At 48.1% G+C, this 18372-nt stretch overlaps 1 protein-coding gene across 2 annotated transcripts in view; it reads left to right on the forward strand.

The window, feature by feature from the left end:
• Positions 1–18372, forward strand: part of CFAP299 (cilia and flagella associated protein 299) — a 196704-nt gene that overhangs the window by 155722 nt on the left and 22610 nt on the right. For both annotated transcript variants that reach the window (XM_063335653.1, XM_063335654.1), the window contains exon 4: positions 13957–14099. In XM_063335653.1, the coding sequence (XP_063191723.1) occupies positions 13957–14099 (143 nt within the window). The remainder of the gene's footprint in view (positions 1–13956; positions 14100–18372) is intronic.

Here is an 18372-nt window from a genome sequence, read left to right on the forward strand (position 1 = left end):
TCTCTAGAAGAGCCGGTATGGCGTGACAGAGGCCACGGCATGCCGGCGGTGGGCTGTGCCTGTCGGGATAGCTGACCTGCGCGTGGGGAATAATCCCAGCAAGCGCTCTTCTCCTGGGTCATCAGGGAGCCGCCGTGGCGTGCGCGAGGGCTGCGTTTAAGGGCCACCTCGCATCGCCTGGTCAGCTGGCAGGTTGATGACTGCACTAAGCACTTACAGCACTAAGATCGTCGTAAGCAGATCGTCGCCTCTTTACATCTTCAGGTGGGGCAGGTGAGGCTATGGGCATACAGCAGAAGTAGCGGGCCAAAGGGTTTGCTTGAAATTTGCCTTCAGTATAACACTGGCCTTCCTTCAGGGCACGGACTCACCAGAAGCCTTGACGAAGATGTTTAGGTTTAGCCTTATTTCCAAGTGCTCCATCTTTAACCTAATCTGCAACTGCGATAAAAGTCACCTCTCCCACTTCGGTGCCCTTCATGATGCCAGTGTTCCGTTTTCTCTGTTTTCCTTTTGTCCAGTAGATTAGTATTGAGGAGAGAGAAGTCTCCAGGCCGTCAGCCCCACGAGCTGCACATGTAAGTCATTAAAGATGTGACTGTCAAGCATCTCCTTTGTATGACAGATCTGTGACCAAATGCGTGTGAGTCCATGGAACAGGCTTGATTCAGTCAACCAAAATTATAGGGTAGCTGTAGTTTTCCCTTTTTTATTGATGGCAGAGTTTTAATGTGGTCACAGTACATAGTCACATGATTTACAATCAAATGGATTAACCGCTGACTTATGCTTCACATAAGCCTTGTAAATCCACGTGCATACCTTCCAGATGCTAGGCAGAGAGCAGCGAGACATCTTTAAGATGTATTAGCGAGGCTATTTTCCGATAGAAAATATACACGTGGGACTAAATTCCACTGACATGATATTTTAGGAGAAATTACAGCAAAGGAGTGCTTGACAAGGCCCTATAGCTATTTATAGGCCGTTCTGTCAAATTTAGGGTAAACATGTCTTTTCCTTTTTTTTTTCCCCTCCCAACCACATTCGCTGCAGTATTCTCCTGGTTAATTGTGGGCTGCCGAGGCTTTGCGTGAAGACGTCTGCGCAGTGGCACCACCCTGTAATTAGGTGGGAAGGGATCTCTGGCTGGCAATGGTGCTGGTGGATGTCCTCGCCGGGCGTTGCGGCGTGGCAGGAGGGACCACGCGTTGGCACCGGCCGGGGCCGGAGCTGGGAGTTGGGCGAAACAAATCCTCAGGCTGCGGGGAAGGGCTGCTCAAAGGAGAGTGTTCCCTGGCCCCTGAAGCCTCTCGAAGTGGGGCCGTGCTAGCCAACCCCTTCACATCTTTAGCCACAAAGACATTTTTTAAATTAACCATTGCCGTTGCAAATGGCATTCGCTTCACTCCTGCCCTAAGTTAGCCCAGTTCTCAGCAGCACGTTTCCAGCGCGTAGGCGTCGATCCAGTCTCTGCCGCTGTTGGATGCTTTACGCTTCCCAAGCGTTTATCACCTTTTGGATCCTGTCTGCCTTCCGTGACCGTGCCCCATCTCAGCTCGCGTTGTTAACTGGGCATGTCCATCTGCCGTGCTGGCCGGAGCCGAGCGCTTGTTTAAACTGGGGGCGATCACCCTGCGCCAGTCGGAAAGGCTTAGGTGAGGAAGCCTGATTTGCTTTCGCCGTGTGAAGGAGTTCTTCCCAGAGTAATGAAGTCCTCTGTCAAAAAAACCCCACAGGCGTAAAACACAAGGGTGCGTAAAAATGGAGTTCCCGAGGTGCCGCTTCTGCCCTTTTCTAGAAGAGGTGCGAGTTGTCTGAGTTTGGCCAGACTGGTCCAGCGGAGAGGAGTCTTTCTGGTCATTCACACAAGCCTCACATCAGGCCAGGGAAGACGGGGGCACGAGGTTTTGCTTGCGATGTCGTTTTCATGGCGTGTAGTTTTTATAGATAGCACAGGTGAGCGGATAAGGAACAGTTCGACCCCAAAATGGGAGACTTTTATTGGTTTCTCTCCTCCCATGACAGAGGCAGGTGAATTTCAGTGGTCTTGAAAGTAATTGAGGTATTTTTTTTTAAATATAGGGCTTACGTAACTAAATCTCTTATTAGCGGGAATGTTAAGGGAGAAATTAACTTCCCTGAAGGCCAGCTTTCCTTGCAGATGCCTTCCTCAGAATACGTCAGGGGTGAATCGGGGTGCTCTACCCGAGGGAAGCGGCAGGAAAAATATGCCCGATGCTCAGGGTACCGTCTCTCTGGGCGTTAGTTTTGGTATTTATTAATAAAAATCCATGAACAACTTCTGCAACTTACCAATAGGTGTTAGTAAAAGCTCCTTACCCTGAAGAGTTTGCAAACTTCGGAGTCCTTTCGGAGCCTCCCGTGGCCCTGCATCCGTGCGGAACCCCGAGCTGGTGGACGCCAGCCGGGGCCCTACCGTGGAGCTGGGTAATGGGTCTGTGGGTACAGCTCACTATGAAGAAGTGAGAAATTCTCCCTGGTCTCTTCCAGCAGTGCCAGTGTTAAGTACACACAGGGTATGCAGCTGAGGTTCAAGCCCTGAGGCCGCCAAGCGGATTTTATGAATGTTTCAGTAAACAGCATTTTAAAAAAGAAAAAAAAAAAAAAAAAAAGGAAGCCTGGGAACGACCCGTTCAGTTCAACGGTTGGAGGCATGACATTCATTACGGTCAAATCTGTTCAAATATCCTTGACAAATACCAGGAAAGAGTGTTCTTTAGACAGGTGGGTTGTTTTAAAAGGTCATTCCTTACCAAAGGAAAAAAAAAAACCAACCCCCCAAAAAAACGGAGGGGGAGGAGAAGAAAGTGGTTAGGAATTGCGTGTCCTTCCCTTCCCTGGGAGAGTGGGCAGGGGAGCCGGGGAAGACGCGGTGGAATGGGAGACGTGGCTGTGAGAAGTCTGACACCCCGCGCAGACCGTGCCGAGTCAGGCACATCAAACCCCGTGGTTCATTAGGATTTCAAAATCAACGGGACGATTGAACGGCTGTGCCTAGTAGCAGGAAAAAATGAGAATGCTTTTATTTCATCAAAATCATCTAAACTTTCATACATTAAAAGCAAGATGCTTTTGCTTTCCTTTGATTTTACTTTCTTTCCTGTCTTTCTCCTTTCGGTTCATTTCAGGGTGTTTCCCCCCCCCCCCACCTTTGTGGAGGCTCTGAGGACTTTGGCGGATGTTTGAGCTGCTATTTTAGTTTTGTGCATCTCTCTAGGGCCAGGGGTCTTAGTTTTGTTTCGATTGACCTCAGTGAAGCTGGATTTTAACCGTACGGTGTAAGCCTTGAGCTATCAGTGAATGCTTATTCTGCCTGGCAGGAATTTTTGCAGTGGTCCTTCAGGTCTTATAAGTTAAGGAGAGCTGAAGTGTGCATGTGATTACACCGCCAATGTTGGCGGACCCCTGAGCAGCTACTAGAAGCCGCTGTCATCATGCCTGCAGGTCAGCCGTCCTGGGCTTTGTCTTGGAACGCGTTCCCCCTGTGGTTTTTGATTTCTGCTTGCCTTCTCCTTTGCCTTTCTCATCTCTCCTAGGTTTCACCAGGTTTGGCATCAAGAGAAGCAACACGTTACCAGTTTTAGTAAAGGCGCCTGTTTGTACCTTGGTGCGAATAAATCCAGGGAAGAGCTCTTTCTGCTCCTTTTGGAGGAGGAACCGTCTGTAGATGTTAGCACCTGCCAAGCACAGCTAGTCTTCCAGCTGCCCCAAAGGCCGAGGAGGAGCCAGGGGAGGCTTCAGAAAGCAAACGCTTGCTTGTGTCAGCAGGATCACCGCCTTGAAGTTGTTATTGTGGAAGTAAAGTCGACCCCGGAGCACGGGGGGTGATGTATTCATTTCAGTCATTGCTGTGCAAGGGGAAGGCTGTTAAATTCTATTGCAATTTGTTGCTTTTTTAAGGTGTTTGTTGATTTCCATGTAGCTAGGTAGGCTGGTACAAAATAAGGCCTTTCTGGTATCGTAGCGAATTGTGTATATGTGTCTCCATAGGGGAGGACTTGTCTGGATAACAGAATCTCTTAATGGAAATCCCTCTAGGGGGGCTGTTGCCGGAGTTCAGCGTGGCCCCGGCCCTGCGGTACCCCTCCACGGCTGGAGCTGTAGGTTGTCAAAACACCATCCCTGCCAAGGCAGTGGGACATCCTGGGGCGAGCACAGGTTATGTCTGTTGAGAACAAAATAACGCTGAGCTCTGTGGATTCGCCGGCCAAGATGAACCCCGTGTCTCGGAGACAAAGCCCTGTCCCGGGAGGATGCTGGGGTGGCTCCGCGGGGCTGGGCCGAGCGGGGAGATCTGTTTAACTCATTTAATGTCCCGGGCTGCAGCCCTGGGGACATCTGGTTTGCTGAGGCTGAGCTATTCATCTGATCCCAAAGCTACGTGTGGCTCCCGCTCTATAATCCCCCCAAGAAAAAATGTAACTGCAAGAGGTCCTGCAACCATTAGCAGCCCCAAAGGGATGGCATGGATCGTGTTTTACTCTTAGGTCAGTGGAAAATAGGAAAAGATTTGGAATTTGGAAAGTAATTTGCTTATATTTTTCCATGTAATTGTAAAAGGTCTTTTCTTCCCCCCCCCCCCCGTCAAAAGAAAACAAAAAACCAAAACAACCCCCCTCAAGTTCAAAGACATGCAAATGAATCCTTTACTATTTTCGCAGTAATTTTTTTTCTCCACTGGAAAATAGATTACACAAACACACTTGTACAAAGCAAGCCCCTGGGAGCTGGGCAGAGGCAGCGTTCCCGTGGTGCGACACACCTGCGGGCAGCTGCTCTCCCGCCACGCGCGCAGCCACGGCCTCTGAAGCCGCTTCCAAGGCAAACAAGTGGCAATTTTTAAGTAGCACCTAGAGAGGAGCGAGGCCAGCCTCGCCAGCAAAACCCCGGCCCCGAGAGGTTCCCTCCACAGGGGCTGTATTTTCCTTTCCCCGCAGCGTTAGCGCGCAGCCGTGGGTGACGGACAGGCCGCCCGCAGCAAACGCGCGGCGAATGGCCGGCACCTGCAGCCCCGAACGCTGCCGGGCTGTTCGTCCCCAGCGCCCGCGGGGACACCTCGCCTGCCCGCCCCCGAGAGACGGCCAGCAGGGCGCCTCTGGGGCCACGAAAGGTTTCTAGGACAATTAATAGAAAATATATGATTTTTTTTTTTATTTTTTTCTCCTTCCCGTCAGAGATGACCGAGATGTGAGTACAGGAGCCCTCTGTGCAGCGCCACTGCTGTCCTGGGACAGGCTCGTCTTGCAGGTCCAGTTGGTACAATATTTGGGCAGGCTTTGAGCAGTCCCTTTCACTGATTTTTTTTTTTTTAAGCCATACCCTTATTATTCTAGTTTCTCATGCCTCGCTACTTATTTATTCATAAATTATGTGTTTGCCAGGGAAAACGCTTTGATCCCCTTCTGATGGAGCAGGTACAGGAGAGCGAGCTGAAAAAAAAAAAACAAAAACCCAAACCCCTTAAGCAATATTTATGGACTTTTGAAAGTTGAGATTCTTGGAAAAAAAGGCTACATTTCTTCTCACATATTTTCCAGGCTGAAATCTTTTGCTAGTTTATCTAATGGTTTACCTGTCTAATAATTAGATGGTTTTTACGTGTTTAGGCAGGATAAATAGAAATGTATGTTTTCAGTGAATCAGCCAGGAAAGTGACTTGAATGTCTATGTTTTTTTCTGTGCCTTCATTTCCTATGGTACCATCGGAAACCAAACAGCCCAGTTGTAAAAAGCCCTGGTTTCGGAAATGCTGGAGCTGCAGGTTGGTGGGCTTCAGGGTACTGCGTGGGGGAAGCAGCGTTACACACCCGCCCTCTTGTCCTGGCGGTTCCCAGACATCGGTTGCTACTCCCTTCAGGGATAGGAACAGATTTTGGTGGACTGTAGTCTGCCAGTTTTGTGTTTTTGCAGCCCAAGGACAGAGCTTTCCCAGGATCAGGCCATTGCCTTTACCGTCCACCAGCAAATCCGCCGTAACAAGTGGTGTTTTGCCTTCCCGCATCCTTGTTGCCACAGAACCAGAGCTTGTAAAGGCTTGGTAGGATGCACTTGCTGTTAGCGTACGGTCCTCTGGGGTTTTATATCGACAGGGTACAGAGCAAAATCATTTCTCTGGCGTAATGGAACGTGTCGCCTGGCCGTGGCAGTTTCGATCCAGGAAAGACGCCTTTCCTACCAGACTTGGCTGAAGACAGAGCATCAGCTGTAATGATGATTCAGAATATATGTGTATATATATTTGCTGACATGCCAGAACCACTGACTTGCTACTGACAGTAAAATATGGGGCTATCAAACACGCTCTGAGCTGATGTGTTTGAAGTGAAACGAGAGGAAAAGCTAGTGGTGCTTTTTTCCTTCTGGTTTGTTTCAGTGCTAAACTAATGTTGGCACTGAAATGCCAAAAAAAAAAAAAAAAAAAGAGGCGTTTAGCTGAGGAAAACAAGAACTGGTGAAAGTTTCATACGAGCAGAGCTCAAACAGAGCTCAGCAATGGGGAAATACTGAGAAAATGGTGAAACCATCCAGGAATTTCAGTAGATTTCACTAGGGATTTACCTGCAAGGCAGTTTGTTTTACCAAAATAAGTTTTAAGGATGCTATGCTATTTTAAAAGAGTGAAATGTCATGGAAGGTTTTGATTGACAAAGGATCCTTTTTGTGAAGTTTTCCCTGTTCTTGAAAGTCTCATTTTCCAGACTTTTTCCTGTGCAAGGCCATCCGCGGCTGTAGCGTTGGAATAGGTACCCAGCCTGTGCTTTATCCCCAGTCTCCCCATGACGGGGAGCTGCAGTGGCCCCGCATCCCCGAAGTCCTTCATCCTGCCTTTTGGCTGGACGACAGGGGAAAATTGTACGTGGGGGCTTGGCAGAGGGGTTTGGCAGAAGCACGCAGGAGCTCAGTCTCTGTAGCAGGCGTGAAGTGTCGTCTGAGCAGCTAGAAACCCCCGCTTTTTATTTCGCCTCCTACGGGATCACGGTCCGGTGGTACCGATGTCTGCTGTGGGGCACAGCAAGGCTCAGCGGAGCCGCGCTCGCAGCCGGCACCTCAGTGGAGAACATCCTTCAAAAAGACTTAGTTCGTCCAGAGAGTGTAAGCGGGCTGAGATGGCAGCTCTTCTGGGCGTTCCCGGGTGTTCTTCCCCCAGCCTTCTCCCTTCACGTACCGAGTTGGGTTTTGCCCTCGTGTTTCGGAATTCCCTACAGGGCTCGTAGTTCTTCAGTAGCTTGAAAGAAAAAGGTTTCAGGAAGCATCTGCGGTTCTCTTTCCTGACAGGTCTTAATTAAAAAGCAACCCCCCTCTCCCCAGTCCTGCACTTAAATTCAGGTGGGGTGGGGGGTCCTGCACTGGCTTTTCTTTTGGGGTATCCTTTTTTCTGTTCTTTCTCATTTCTTGTTGTTTTCTTTTTCTTCTCCCTTTCCTTACATACCGACAACTGCCTTTATACTTCTCTTCTTTCCTCCTTATGTCCCTCCACTCTTTGCAGAGCATCACCTGCAGTAACTACCCCTCTTCGACCTGGAGAGCGGTTGCTTCTCTGCCAGGAGAACATGTCTTGTTCCACGTCAGCTGAACCCAAAGGCTGGGGCCACCTTCTCGATGCTCACGCTGACTTCTTATGTCTGTCTGAGCGAATTTCAGGTTCTGTTCTGTGCATGTTTCTGGTTTTAATAAGCTCCTTTATTTTAATGCTAACAGAATTAATCTAAACTCACGCTCCCAGCAGGCTGTTCTCAGCCAGAATATTGTTTTCAAACTGGGGCAACACCCTGTTTACACAGATAAGCAAATTCACAGTCCACAGAGCTTCTTCCAGTCGGAGCAGCTGCTGAGCGCTTAACAGTAAGGGACTGGGAAGCACATGTTTCACATACATAGCAAACATTTCTTCTTCTGAAGGGTAACCAGACTTTTTTTTTTTTTCCCTTTTTCTGTTTTTTTTTTTTTGTTTTTTTTTTGTTTTTTTTTTTTTTATTTCTGAAGAGTTGAAAGCTAGAACATCTGCTTCTTGGCCAGCCATTCTTTCCCACAAACGCTGCTTCCCAGGTTCAAAAAAGCTTGGTTAGGTTATTGTGTGTGTATGCGTCTGGGTGCCTGCGTTTCTGAAATACGCCCCGGACCGCAGCAGGGGAGCCGAGGGAAGGGCTGAACGCGAGCACGGGCTGTGCGCCGCAGAGCCGGCGTCCCGTCTGTCCTCGTGAGAGGGTAGACCTCTACCCGGGTGAGAGCAGCCCTGCTCTCAGCATCCTCCTCAGGTGCTTTGTCTCGAAAACGTCCCTAAATGCTGCGTCTGCCCTTTGTCGGGCACATGAACGCACGGAATGCAGACTGTTGCCAGTGAAATCCTGAAGTCCTTCAGCCCGGCAGTTATCCCAGTGGAAGCCGTGCCTTATCCAACGGCTGAGGTGTCGGCCTTGAGTAATAATTTTCACAGCTGTGGCGTCTGCTCTCGGTGTTATTCCCGCAACACCAGCATGAACCGGGTCTCTGTGAACCACAGAAGAGTTTCACCCTTTTGTACAAGGTGCGGCACACGTTGCTTTATATTACAGCGCAGTTTTTGTCTCTGCCTTTCCGCTAACCAAATAAAATATCCGAGAGTACTTCTGCGTGCTCTGGTGTCCCAGGTTAGCACCAGGCAGTGCTCTTTGGGGCCAGAATCCAGCGTTTCAGTGCTAAACAGTGAACGCATATAGAGATGCTACCTGACTCCTGTGGTCAGAGCTTGAAGATACTTTCAGTAAGGAAAAAAAAACACGGCAGACATAAATTTTATATTTGTGTGCGTGTGTGTAAGGATATTTTCTTTTTCTTTTAAACTTGCATTTACCTTTAGACCACATCCCGCTTATTTTGGATAGATGAAAGGAAGCAGAATAAAGGCTGCTGTCACCCTGCGCTTACTCTCAAACTCCTTGGGTTTCCTTATTTTGCACAGGTAAAAGATGCATGTTTTCGAAAACCCCGCTTGGCATTTTTGTGCATAGGAGAAGGAAACTGAAGTCATTTCGGACGTGTTACAAGTTTTAGAAATGTTTCAAAGTTAGCGTTAAGTAAGAGAACAGCCTTTCCAGATGAAAACAGGGGAGCGTGCGCAGAAGCGCATTCTGGGCTCGCTTGAGTGGAGGTTCAGTCTCTCTACTAAAAGTCAATATATTTCTGCTGCTCCCTGCCCCTTTCACCCAGACTGAAATTGTGCAGAAGGTAAATCCCAGCCTGTAAGCCTGTGTTTTATGCTAAATTCACTCCCAGCTAAACAAAAGAACAGGTCAGCAATTCGTTCCTACTTGCAAAGCAGAAATGGTAATAGCATCTGGTTTAAAGATACAGAGGTGAGGTCCCTTCTCTGACTACTGTTGCCCGCTGGTATTTCTATTAGATGTAACGCGATCCGCAGGTGGCAAATAAGGCCAAGCACTACGCAAGAAAAATAAATTGCTACTCATTAAAAATATATTTCAGCTGGCAATGTGTTTTACGCCTGTCCCTTTCGGCCTAATTGTGCTTGTTCCCCTGGGTCCCCACCTGTGATACTGTCCTCGTGAAAAGAGCTTCCTCGGTGACTTAGCAATTGGCTCCTAAATATCGTCTGTCTTTACTTCCCCGTCATCTACCTTCAGTTTGGCATGCTATTAAAGAACTCACGTTACGAGACCGTTTCACCAGACGGCAGGGCCGGGCTCTTTATATCCCCGTATATTCTCTTTTCTCAGCTCCGCTGCACTGGTACACATGTGCGTTGCAGTAATTTCAAAGAAAGCTGAATCACGGTGAGCTCCAGTTCATTCGCCATCTTGTCGGTCCCCATCCAGCAAAGCCCTTGGATGCAGTTAAAAAGCGGCTGTAATCTGCGTGCAGGAGGTGCCCATGAGCTGTGCTGAGGAGGTGCGGAAAGAAAACCCTGCATTAAAATGTTTTCTTTCAGTGCAGGAACGTTCTGCTCGAAGGAGAGAGGCGAGGCAGGAGTTTCAGGAGAGGTGAAAGTTTGGCCCCATCTAACTCTCCTACTTCCAGTGTTTCTAGCTGATAACACGGGACCTGATTTGGGGCTGGGTGAAGCCAGTGCAAATTTTACTGGATTTTGATCATCGCCGGGCGGGAGAAACGCGCTTACTGCAGCGTCTGGGAGGGCTGCGCATTAAAAGGCAAGCAGTGATGGCAACAGAATTGTACCAATAGTCCATGTAATTAAGAAGATTGATAAATGTCTGGATGAATCGGTCGTTCACAGTGGTTTGTTGGGTTTCTTTAATCTTTCTTGAAGTATGACACGTTGGTCTTAGTCTTTTCCAAGGATCACATACATACACTCCTGAAGAAAGCGCCCCCGTATTTAGCGTAGGCAAGTGCAGCTCTTTATAGATGTTCTGCTTTTGTCTGTAGGAACCAGCAGCCGCAAATGGTTTGAGAGTATTCAGAGCATCGGCATCCCACAGTATTTGTTTGCTGTAAGAACACATCACTGGAGGATGGCAGTGAGAAAGATGAGCAGGGAAATGGAAGGGCCTGTTCTGTTCCGAATGACAGTTTGCTGATCTTTAACTTCACCCACTGCCTCAGCCTCTCCGCCGTGGACAGATTTATACGAATATATCATAAATAAATAAATGTAAATATATGGAGAGATTTATATTTATTCCCAGCGAATACTACATCTCCCTTCTCTGTGGGTTTCAGCCTCCCTTAGTGCCACCCATGAAGAGTTAGAGCTTTTTTTCGTGTAACCTCCTTGACCTTGGATGTGTGGGATGTGAGTGGGATCAGCCCCTACCTGGTCAGAGGCGGCTCTCACAGCGTTTCCAGTGGCCGTCCTCTCACCTGCGAACGCTCCACGGACTACTGGCCTTAAGCATCCCCCTCCTGCTGCCGCCTCCAGCATCCATACTGGAAGGCGCGTAACACCCGACCTCGCTTGAGATGCGGTGGCCGCGTGTCTGAGACGTGTCTAAACCTCAGAAGAAGTTTCGTATCGCTTGTTTCTTGGGTGAGTTGCAGTCCTCGTATACAGCTGGGGCTTTCCGAGTCCGTCCGTTTGTGTCCCTGCTGCACGTAGCTAAGGAACCTGTCCTCCTGGGCATTTCCTGACTGGCAAAATTCGGGTTCATCTCCGGCAAGAGAGATGAGTTCTCCGTACCTTCCGTGCTGCTGGTTGTTTGCTGTGGGGATGTGCGGGCTTTTGTGGGCCAAATTTAGGCACAATTCCATGGCTTTTAGCAAGCTCCCACCCCTGCGTGCCGGTGCCGAGGGCATCGTCGCTGCTGGTATCGATTCCAGGGAAACTACGAGAACGGCTCAGTCCTTGGTGAAACCCTGCTGCTGCGGGACGCTAGCGTTCGGCCAGAAAAGTGGGAAAGGAACGCCGTGTGGATAGAGGGTCGTCGGTAGAACTGTTCTATTCTGTTCTACTTTGCTCTAAACTGTAGTAATTGTAAGTCAGTAGGTTCAGTTGTTAGGCCCTATGTAGCTATATGCAAGCATACCTTTCAAACGCCACCTTAATGTAAAGCTTTTTCACCTTTCGCCATGTAAGTTCCTGAAAACTCACGGGTGGATGTAAAGCCTGAAGTCTGTGCTTAGTAGCGTTTGTAGCGTTAGAGACAAATCAGAAGGGTAATGAAGAGACTTTTAGGAGAAGATTTTCCTGCTCGTGGGTTTTGTGGTATTTTTATTCTCTCTTTCAATGACTTTTCGGTGAAGTGCTTTATCATTTTGTGAGGAAAGAGTGCAGATTTGCACAAGTCTTCTCAGGGGCAAAAAGGTGCGACACAATTAAAAAGTTCAGAATAACTTAAGAAAATTCAAGCTGATTCATAGTTTAATGAATGAATGCTTATAGGTGGTTAGAAATGAATCACAGAGGAGAAAAGAGGAGAAATTATGTTGACAGATGAGAAGGATCAAAGGCCTTAAGATTTGAGGAGGAGGCCTCAAAAGCGTACCTTTAACAAACAACTTTTTTGTTTAGATACTCTGGTTGCTCTTCGTTGAGTTCGTAAAGCAATTTTGAGGGTAGTCTCTATGCTTGCCTGTAGTTCCGTGTTGATTTATGGTGGGAGATTAATTTGACAAGCAGCAGAGCACTGAAAGGTAGTGCTGTGACTAACATTGCAAATAATACTTTAACATCTGCCAGCTTTTTTAAATGATTGGGTCATACTGGGCAAGTCGAGGCGTTCATTTAAAACTGGCTTTTTCTGAAGGAGGGTGAATCCCTTTTTCAGATGCGTGGCGAGCACCTACTCTCGCGTCTCAGTGGGTGCAGCGCGCAGTTGCCCCGCTGTGTGCTGGGGACGGTCGTCGTTCTCTCTTTGCCTGATGCCTGCCCTTAACCTGCCTCTCCAGACACAGCAATCGGCTGTTCAAATCGGGAGGGGATGGGGAGGAGAGACGTGTTTCGAGGTGGTCAGATGTATTGCAGGAGATGCCTCTGGCTCTTCTGATCAACAACGTTGACGGTACAAAATCGCGAAACGAGTAACGCGTGTTTTGATGGAATTAAATATGAAATTGGAAAAGGAAACATGTCTCAAGTATAACGAAGGCTTGCCAGATAAACCGTTAGACTCTAGAAAGCTGCTGCTGTTAAAATAATAAAAAAAATGCTTTTTGAGAGGGTTCCATGTGGTATTGCTTCCATTTCCCCCACATGCAAAAAAGAAATATCACTTGATTTCAGTCGAGTGAAAACAAACCCGTGTACAGCTAACAAATACTGTTACACCTCACCGACCTAGTAACCGCTGCGCCCGGCGCTTAGTTTTTCTTAGGCGGATCCCAGGATGCAAGAACCCTTCTGTCTTGCAAGTCCACACTCATTCTACCAGTTCTTTTTGCTTTGCGTGCTGTGGTAGTGCGTGAGAAAGAATTGCCTTCTTCCAACCTATCCTCCGTTCGCCTGGAAAATACAGCAAATAAAAGGTAAAGGAACGGAGGAGGAGTAGGGAGCAAACGGGAAACAGGGTTTCTCAGCAACACGTGGTCCTTGGTCCGTGACGTGCATCCCGGCAGCAGCAGGGATGGCGTTCCAAGCGTTAGAGCCCTGGGGCACAAAGCAGTGCCTGCCCTGGTGAGCCAGAGCCGCCGCTGAGCGTGTCGCGTCCTCCGGGTCCCTCGCTGCCACCTCCCATTCCGCTCCCACGCGCGGGTGCCACAGCTAAACAGGCGACTTGTTCTGCTCCTTGTAGCCGCCCTGCTTGACTCACCTTCATTTGTAGGCACAGATTTTGTTTTGCTGTTCGTTTGCTTGTGTTTAAATGATCAGATTTTTGCTCTGGAACTCATTAGCTGTTAGAAATGAAACGTTACAAGGGTTTTCTTGCAAGAGAGAGGGCTGGCGAGGTCTGCTGTGTTCCCTGGTCCCAGTGCAGAATAGAGAGGTGTACGGTAACCAGTTTATAGTTTGTCATCTTTCTGAAAAGCTAAAAGTCCACTGTGAGTATTAAGACAAATAAGTTCTCCTTTGGCTGTAGAGGTGCATCCCAAACGAAATAACATTCTCACCCTTCCTGCTGTGGTCCAGTAATAAGTGTGTGGACAGTAGCGTTGTAGAATGGCCAAAAAACCACAGCCTTGCTTAAAAATAGGTGCCCAACGGCATAAGCCTGCTTTCCGATTGTGTGTTATGGGGCTGGGCGGCATGGCCTGGGACCTCTGGGAAAACCCTTCCGAAGTGGCAGCAGGAGACATGGGGAATGCAGGCGGACGTGTTGCCTGACACCGCGTTTACGTTTATTTTTACTGCAGTACTTTCAAGCCTGCGTTAAGAATATGCTGTAATATGCTGTAATTTAAGTGTCTTAACTCTCTAACAGAAGCCTGGCCCAGGCGAAGTTGAAAATGTTTATATACTCTCTAAAATACATTTTTATTTGGAAATCTGTGAATGTGTGTATATTTCTATTCTTCATTTGTGGCCACCTTTGTGTTTTCCAGTCCATAATCTTCATTCGTGACCGAAATTCTCGTCACCAGGAGGTGTCTGCGTACATCGACTATGCCCACAGGCTGACAACAGATGATTTTGAAGTCTACTTCAGTGGGAAGAAAAGGCTTTTCCCTCGGAACACTGATCTGAGGTATTTTTCTTGACTTTGTTTTTGTTTATTTGCATTTAGGTGATATATAGAGAAAGATTTAAATGGTTTTGAGTCGGAATTTAGCTTATGGAAGTGTTTTTCACTGAAAGGCAACCACCACGGATCAGAATTAGTTGTGGACAAAGGCTTTAAGAAGGGTCGCCGTCAAATTTATTTAGTCCAGAGCATAAAACTTAACCAGGTCATGACAACCATTGCCTGTCTCTGCATCTCTCGTTGCCCTGACGAGTCTCTAAATAGCGACCTGCTTTGATCAATAGGGGCACAGTTCTGGAGGTGCCACAGGCCACTTAGCTGCAGTCAGTAATAGAATCGTAGAATTGTCAGAACGTCTCCAGCTTTGCCCACGCTCCACAGAGTCGATGGGAGGATGCTTTGCTTTGAAGGTGGGCCACCCGCAGAGGTCTTCTGGTGGCAAATAAGGCAGTGTGTTACCTGTGAGTAACGAGAAACATCATCAGTGAGCCTTTTCACTGAAGAATGTGATTTCCTTAAATTACACCCTGTGCCTGAGCGCCCGAGATGTAGGTACGAGAGAAGTTTTGTGCGCCTGTGTTGGTGAAGGCCAAGCTGGAGAGGCTCGGAGCAGCAGAGCTCACAGCCGGAGTATGGCCTGGGTGGGTGCCTCGCGCTGAAGCGGTACGTGACACAGCAGGCAGGTGCTGCGGGACACGGGGAAGAGATGGTGAACGTTTCCGTGGGCTGGAGTCTCCTCTTGCCACGTGCGAGAACGGAAGAGCCGCCAACGACAGGCTGCAACGTCATGGGCAGTTACTGTCTCCTGGTGAAAAGGTGTCCGGTACAAAAAATTTTATGCTTTTCTGCATTTTCTGAGAGTGGCTTTCTGTAATGCAAATCGCTCCAAATACTATTCAGCCGAACTCTGGCGCGTGTTACAGAGTGAGAAAGCAGAAATGACTTTGGAGGGGACAAGCGGGCTGGTGAAGGTTGTGTGTCATGCGTTCCCGGGGCAGCAGATGTCAGTAACGAGGCAGAGAGGCTGAAATCTCTGCACTACCTGAGGTGGGGAAGCAAAAATCCTGATTTTATGCTATTAAACCACAGGGATAAACAGACGGTTGCTGGTTTATGACGAAATTCAGAACAGGAGTGAACAAAACATTGTGTCTGCTTTGCATATTATGTCCTTTTTACGTACTGGGATTTCATTAGTGACTCATAAATAAGCCTTTTAAAATCATTGTTGTCGTATCCAATAAGAAAGGTCGTTGTTGTATGCAGTAGGTGTGCTTAGTCCTGGCGATTCTGAGTTGGAGAAGTCTCATTTAACGTATGCTTCAATCTCTTTTTCCTTCCCTTGTGTCAAAACTGGGATACATCGCAACCTTCGTGGGCGGCTCAGTATGTTCATTCCTTCTAGTGGTAGAATATAGCTTCAGGTGGTATTTCATGTAACCTTTTTTGTTAATAAAAAAAGGGGGGGGGGTGTCAGCTGGCAGAGCATTACTTCTAACTAGAATGTAACCTATTCAAAACAGCATTTGAACGTTGCAGATGAAGATAAAGGGAAGTTAAGATAGAGCGTACACAGTCCCAGGAAGGCTAGTTCATGTTATTTATGTATTTGTAGGATTGCACGCATTGGCTAAAGAGAAAACTTTCACTTTATGGTTAAACGATGCGGTTCTTGATGCGTCACGTATACCAACTGGCTTTTTGTAAAAGGCCCATCACGTCACAGAAAATCTCTAACCACACTTAACGTATTCTGTGGTCCGCCGGCGTTGTCGCGCACACGGAATTAGGTGTCTTCAGGGCAGCACGTTTTGTTCCCGCCGTGTCCCTCATGGCTAACATTGGGGATGTTACTGGACGGGGCGAGGACAGCTATGAGAAAAGGCTAGTACGGTACTGATTTAAAGCTTCTCACTGGCAGAGAACTTACCACGTCCAGTGAAAACCTTTTTATCGTGTAGATTAAAAAATCCTGTTTCTTGGTTGGAATCTTGAATTTGAACTTCACCTGGTGGACCCTGTGTTTGTAGCTGCATGCCAGGTTAAACGCAGCTTTAGGATTAGACAAGTTGTAATTGCTTAGACTGTCATCAAAACAGTCTTCAGCCGTTTTTCAGTAATCCAAAAAGAATTTCCTTACGGGTCATCCCTCATCTTGGCAGTGTTGTTCCCCTCCCTCTTTGTTTCCTGCCCAGCTTCTTCAGAATTTGTCAAGAATGCTGTTTGTGAACGGGGACAATCTGACCGCATGTGTAATTTTGCGCCTTCAGCTTTGAATCCCTTCTCGAGCTCCGAATCGAAGTCATTTATCTTCCCTGGATACTTATGCGTTTAGGCAGGCATAAAAATGTCTGACAGTAGACGGCATATCTCAGGCTGAAGGGCTGCATGAGTATTTCTGTCAAAAGCGGTTGTTCCTAGACGTTGTCGTATCGGTTTAAGGAGTTCCAAAATACCGCCTTCTTAAAGAACAAGTCCGTTGGGGAAACCGCCTCGCTCGGAGCCTGGCGAAGCCCTTACGCTTGGTCACACTTGCTCCTAGTCACCTGGGAGATTTACAAATCTCGGGCTTTGCCGGAGAGGTTAGTATCTTGTGCAGAGCTATCAAATTATCTTTTAAATATGGAAATCCATACTTTGCTACGACACATTTTTTCCTTAGCTGCCTGAGGCTGTCAGAAGATATTAAACTTGGTCCTAAGTGCCCTCCGAATCAGATTCTTGTTCACAATACAAAGTAAAAATACTGAACAATTAAGTTTATGTGATATTCATACTTCAAATCCGGTGGGTAATATCAGTGGCTGTTGTATTTGATCTACGTGGTTCCTCTGAGTATTTTTGCCATTTTATTGCATTGCCCTATCAAGGGAGTATTATTTATGTGATATAATCCTCATTTGGTTCCAGTTTATTAAATGAAAGGAATGCGTTAGGCAGTCAGTTCTTAAGAGGTCTGGAATCTGGACTGTAATTGAATCCATTCCCTCTCAGCTAATTTATGTAATCTGATGAGAAACAAGTGTAATACAATTTGTTCAAAGAAAATGGAGAATGTTCACTCTGTGGAACCATACCAAAAGAGTTCTCTGAATGAAGCAGCACAGCGAAAGACGAAGCTTGGGCTGCCTTCTGTCTGACCAGCCGTCCTGTGAGCGTCTCCCCTAGTGAGGGGGGACGAAATGAGCGTCTTGCAGTAGAATTGTACTACTACAGTTTTGTGTGAGCTCCTGCCCTGGTCTTTCATGAGTTTCTGTGGCAGCATGTGAGATATGGTATTTTTGATACTGTACACGGTAGCGTTTTATCCTCGCGCTTGGCTTGTGGTTGCGGTGGTTTCATTTCTTCTTACTGGTGTGTGCGTTCTTTTCTAAAACAGAGCCAGGTAAGGAGCCGCTCCCTGTAGAACACGGGTCGTAGATTTCCCCTGGAACTAATGGTCTGAAATCACTCCCTTATCTCATCGGCAGTGAAACTTGTTTGGTTTTGGCCCCGGCACGCATCAGCCTGAGCATGGGAGGTCCGGCACTCAGGGCTTTGTGGTGATGGGCCTCGTCTGCGATAAAGCGCACCATGACGGCCGGGTGCTTTCAGACACGGCGTGCTGTTCTTGGTTACTGACGAGAACCCTCCCCCCTGATCCTGCCCTTCTCTCGTAGCTCGGCTGGGGTCTGCTTGGGCTGCAGGTGGGCACAGCATTTGGCAGTCATTCATTAACCGGGGTTGGAATTCCCTCCCCTTCTATTGCCAGGTATATTCTAAGATACCATCTGTTAATCTGTAAAGACCTGTAGGCCAAATCACGGCCAGCAATACGTTCTCAAGCGTGGGGCATGAGGCAGCTTCTCCCTTCCCCGCTGTACCCCGTGTCCCAAGATTTGGGAGCAATTTACAGACAGTGCTGCTCCTACCCCGCTTCCCCCGGTGGGCGCTGAGAGGGAGGAGGTCGTGTTTTCATGCTCTGTGGCGCGGGCAGTCCCGCCGTGCCATGCAGAAGATGTGCAGAGAACTTTTGCGCATGGAAGAGGTTTTTTGCGAATAGAACAGGAGCTTGTCCTTGTGTCAAAGATCCACAGTTACCCATTGCTCCTGCCGCCCTGGGGCTGGGTTCCCTTCAGTGGGCTCTGAGAGGGGAGCCCTTCGGTAGCTCCCTCTTGGTGGACATCTGCGGAACCCACTCGTCATCCCTTCGGCGCGTCCCTCTCCAGCCACCCCAGCTCAGGCAAGAGGGGTCAGCTTCTCAGTACTGCTGAATGCCTGCAGGCCAGAAGCTCAT

This window comes from Chroicocephalus ridibundus, chromosome 5 (assembly GCF_963924245.1).
Source record: "Chroicocephalus ridibundus chromosome 5, bChrRid1.1, whole genome shotgun sequence".
Lineage (NCBI taxonomy): Eukaryota > Metazoa > Chordata > Aves > Charadriiformes > Laridae > Chroicocephalus > Chroicocephalus ridibundus.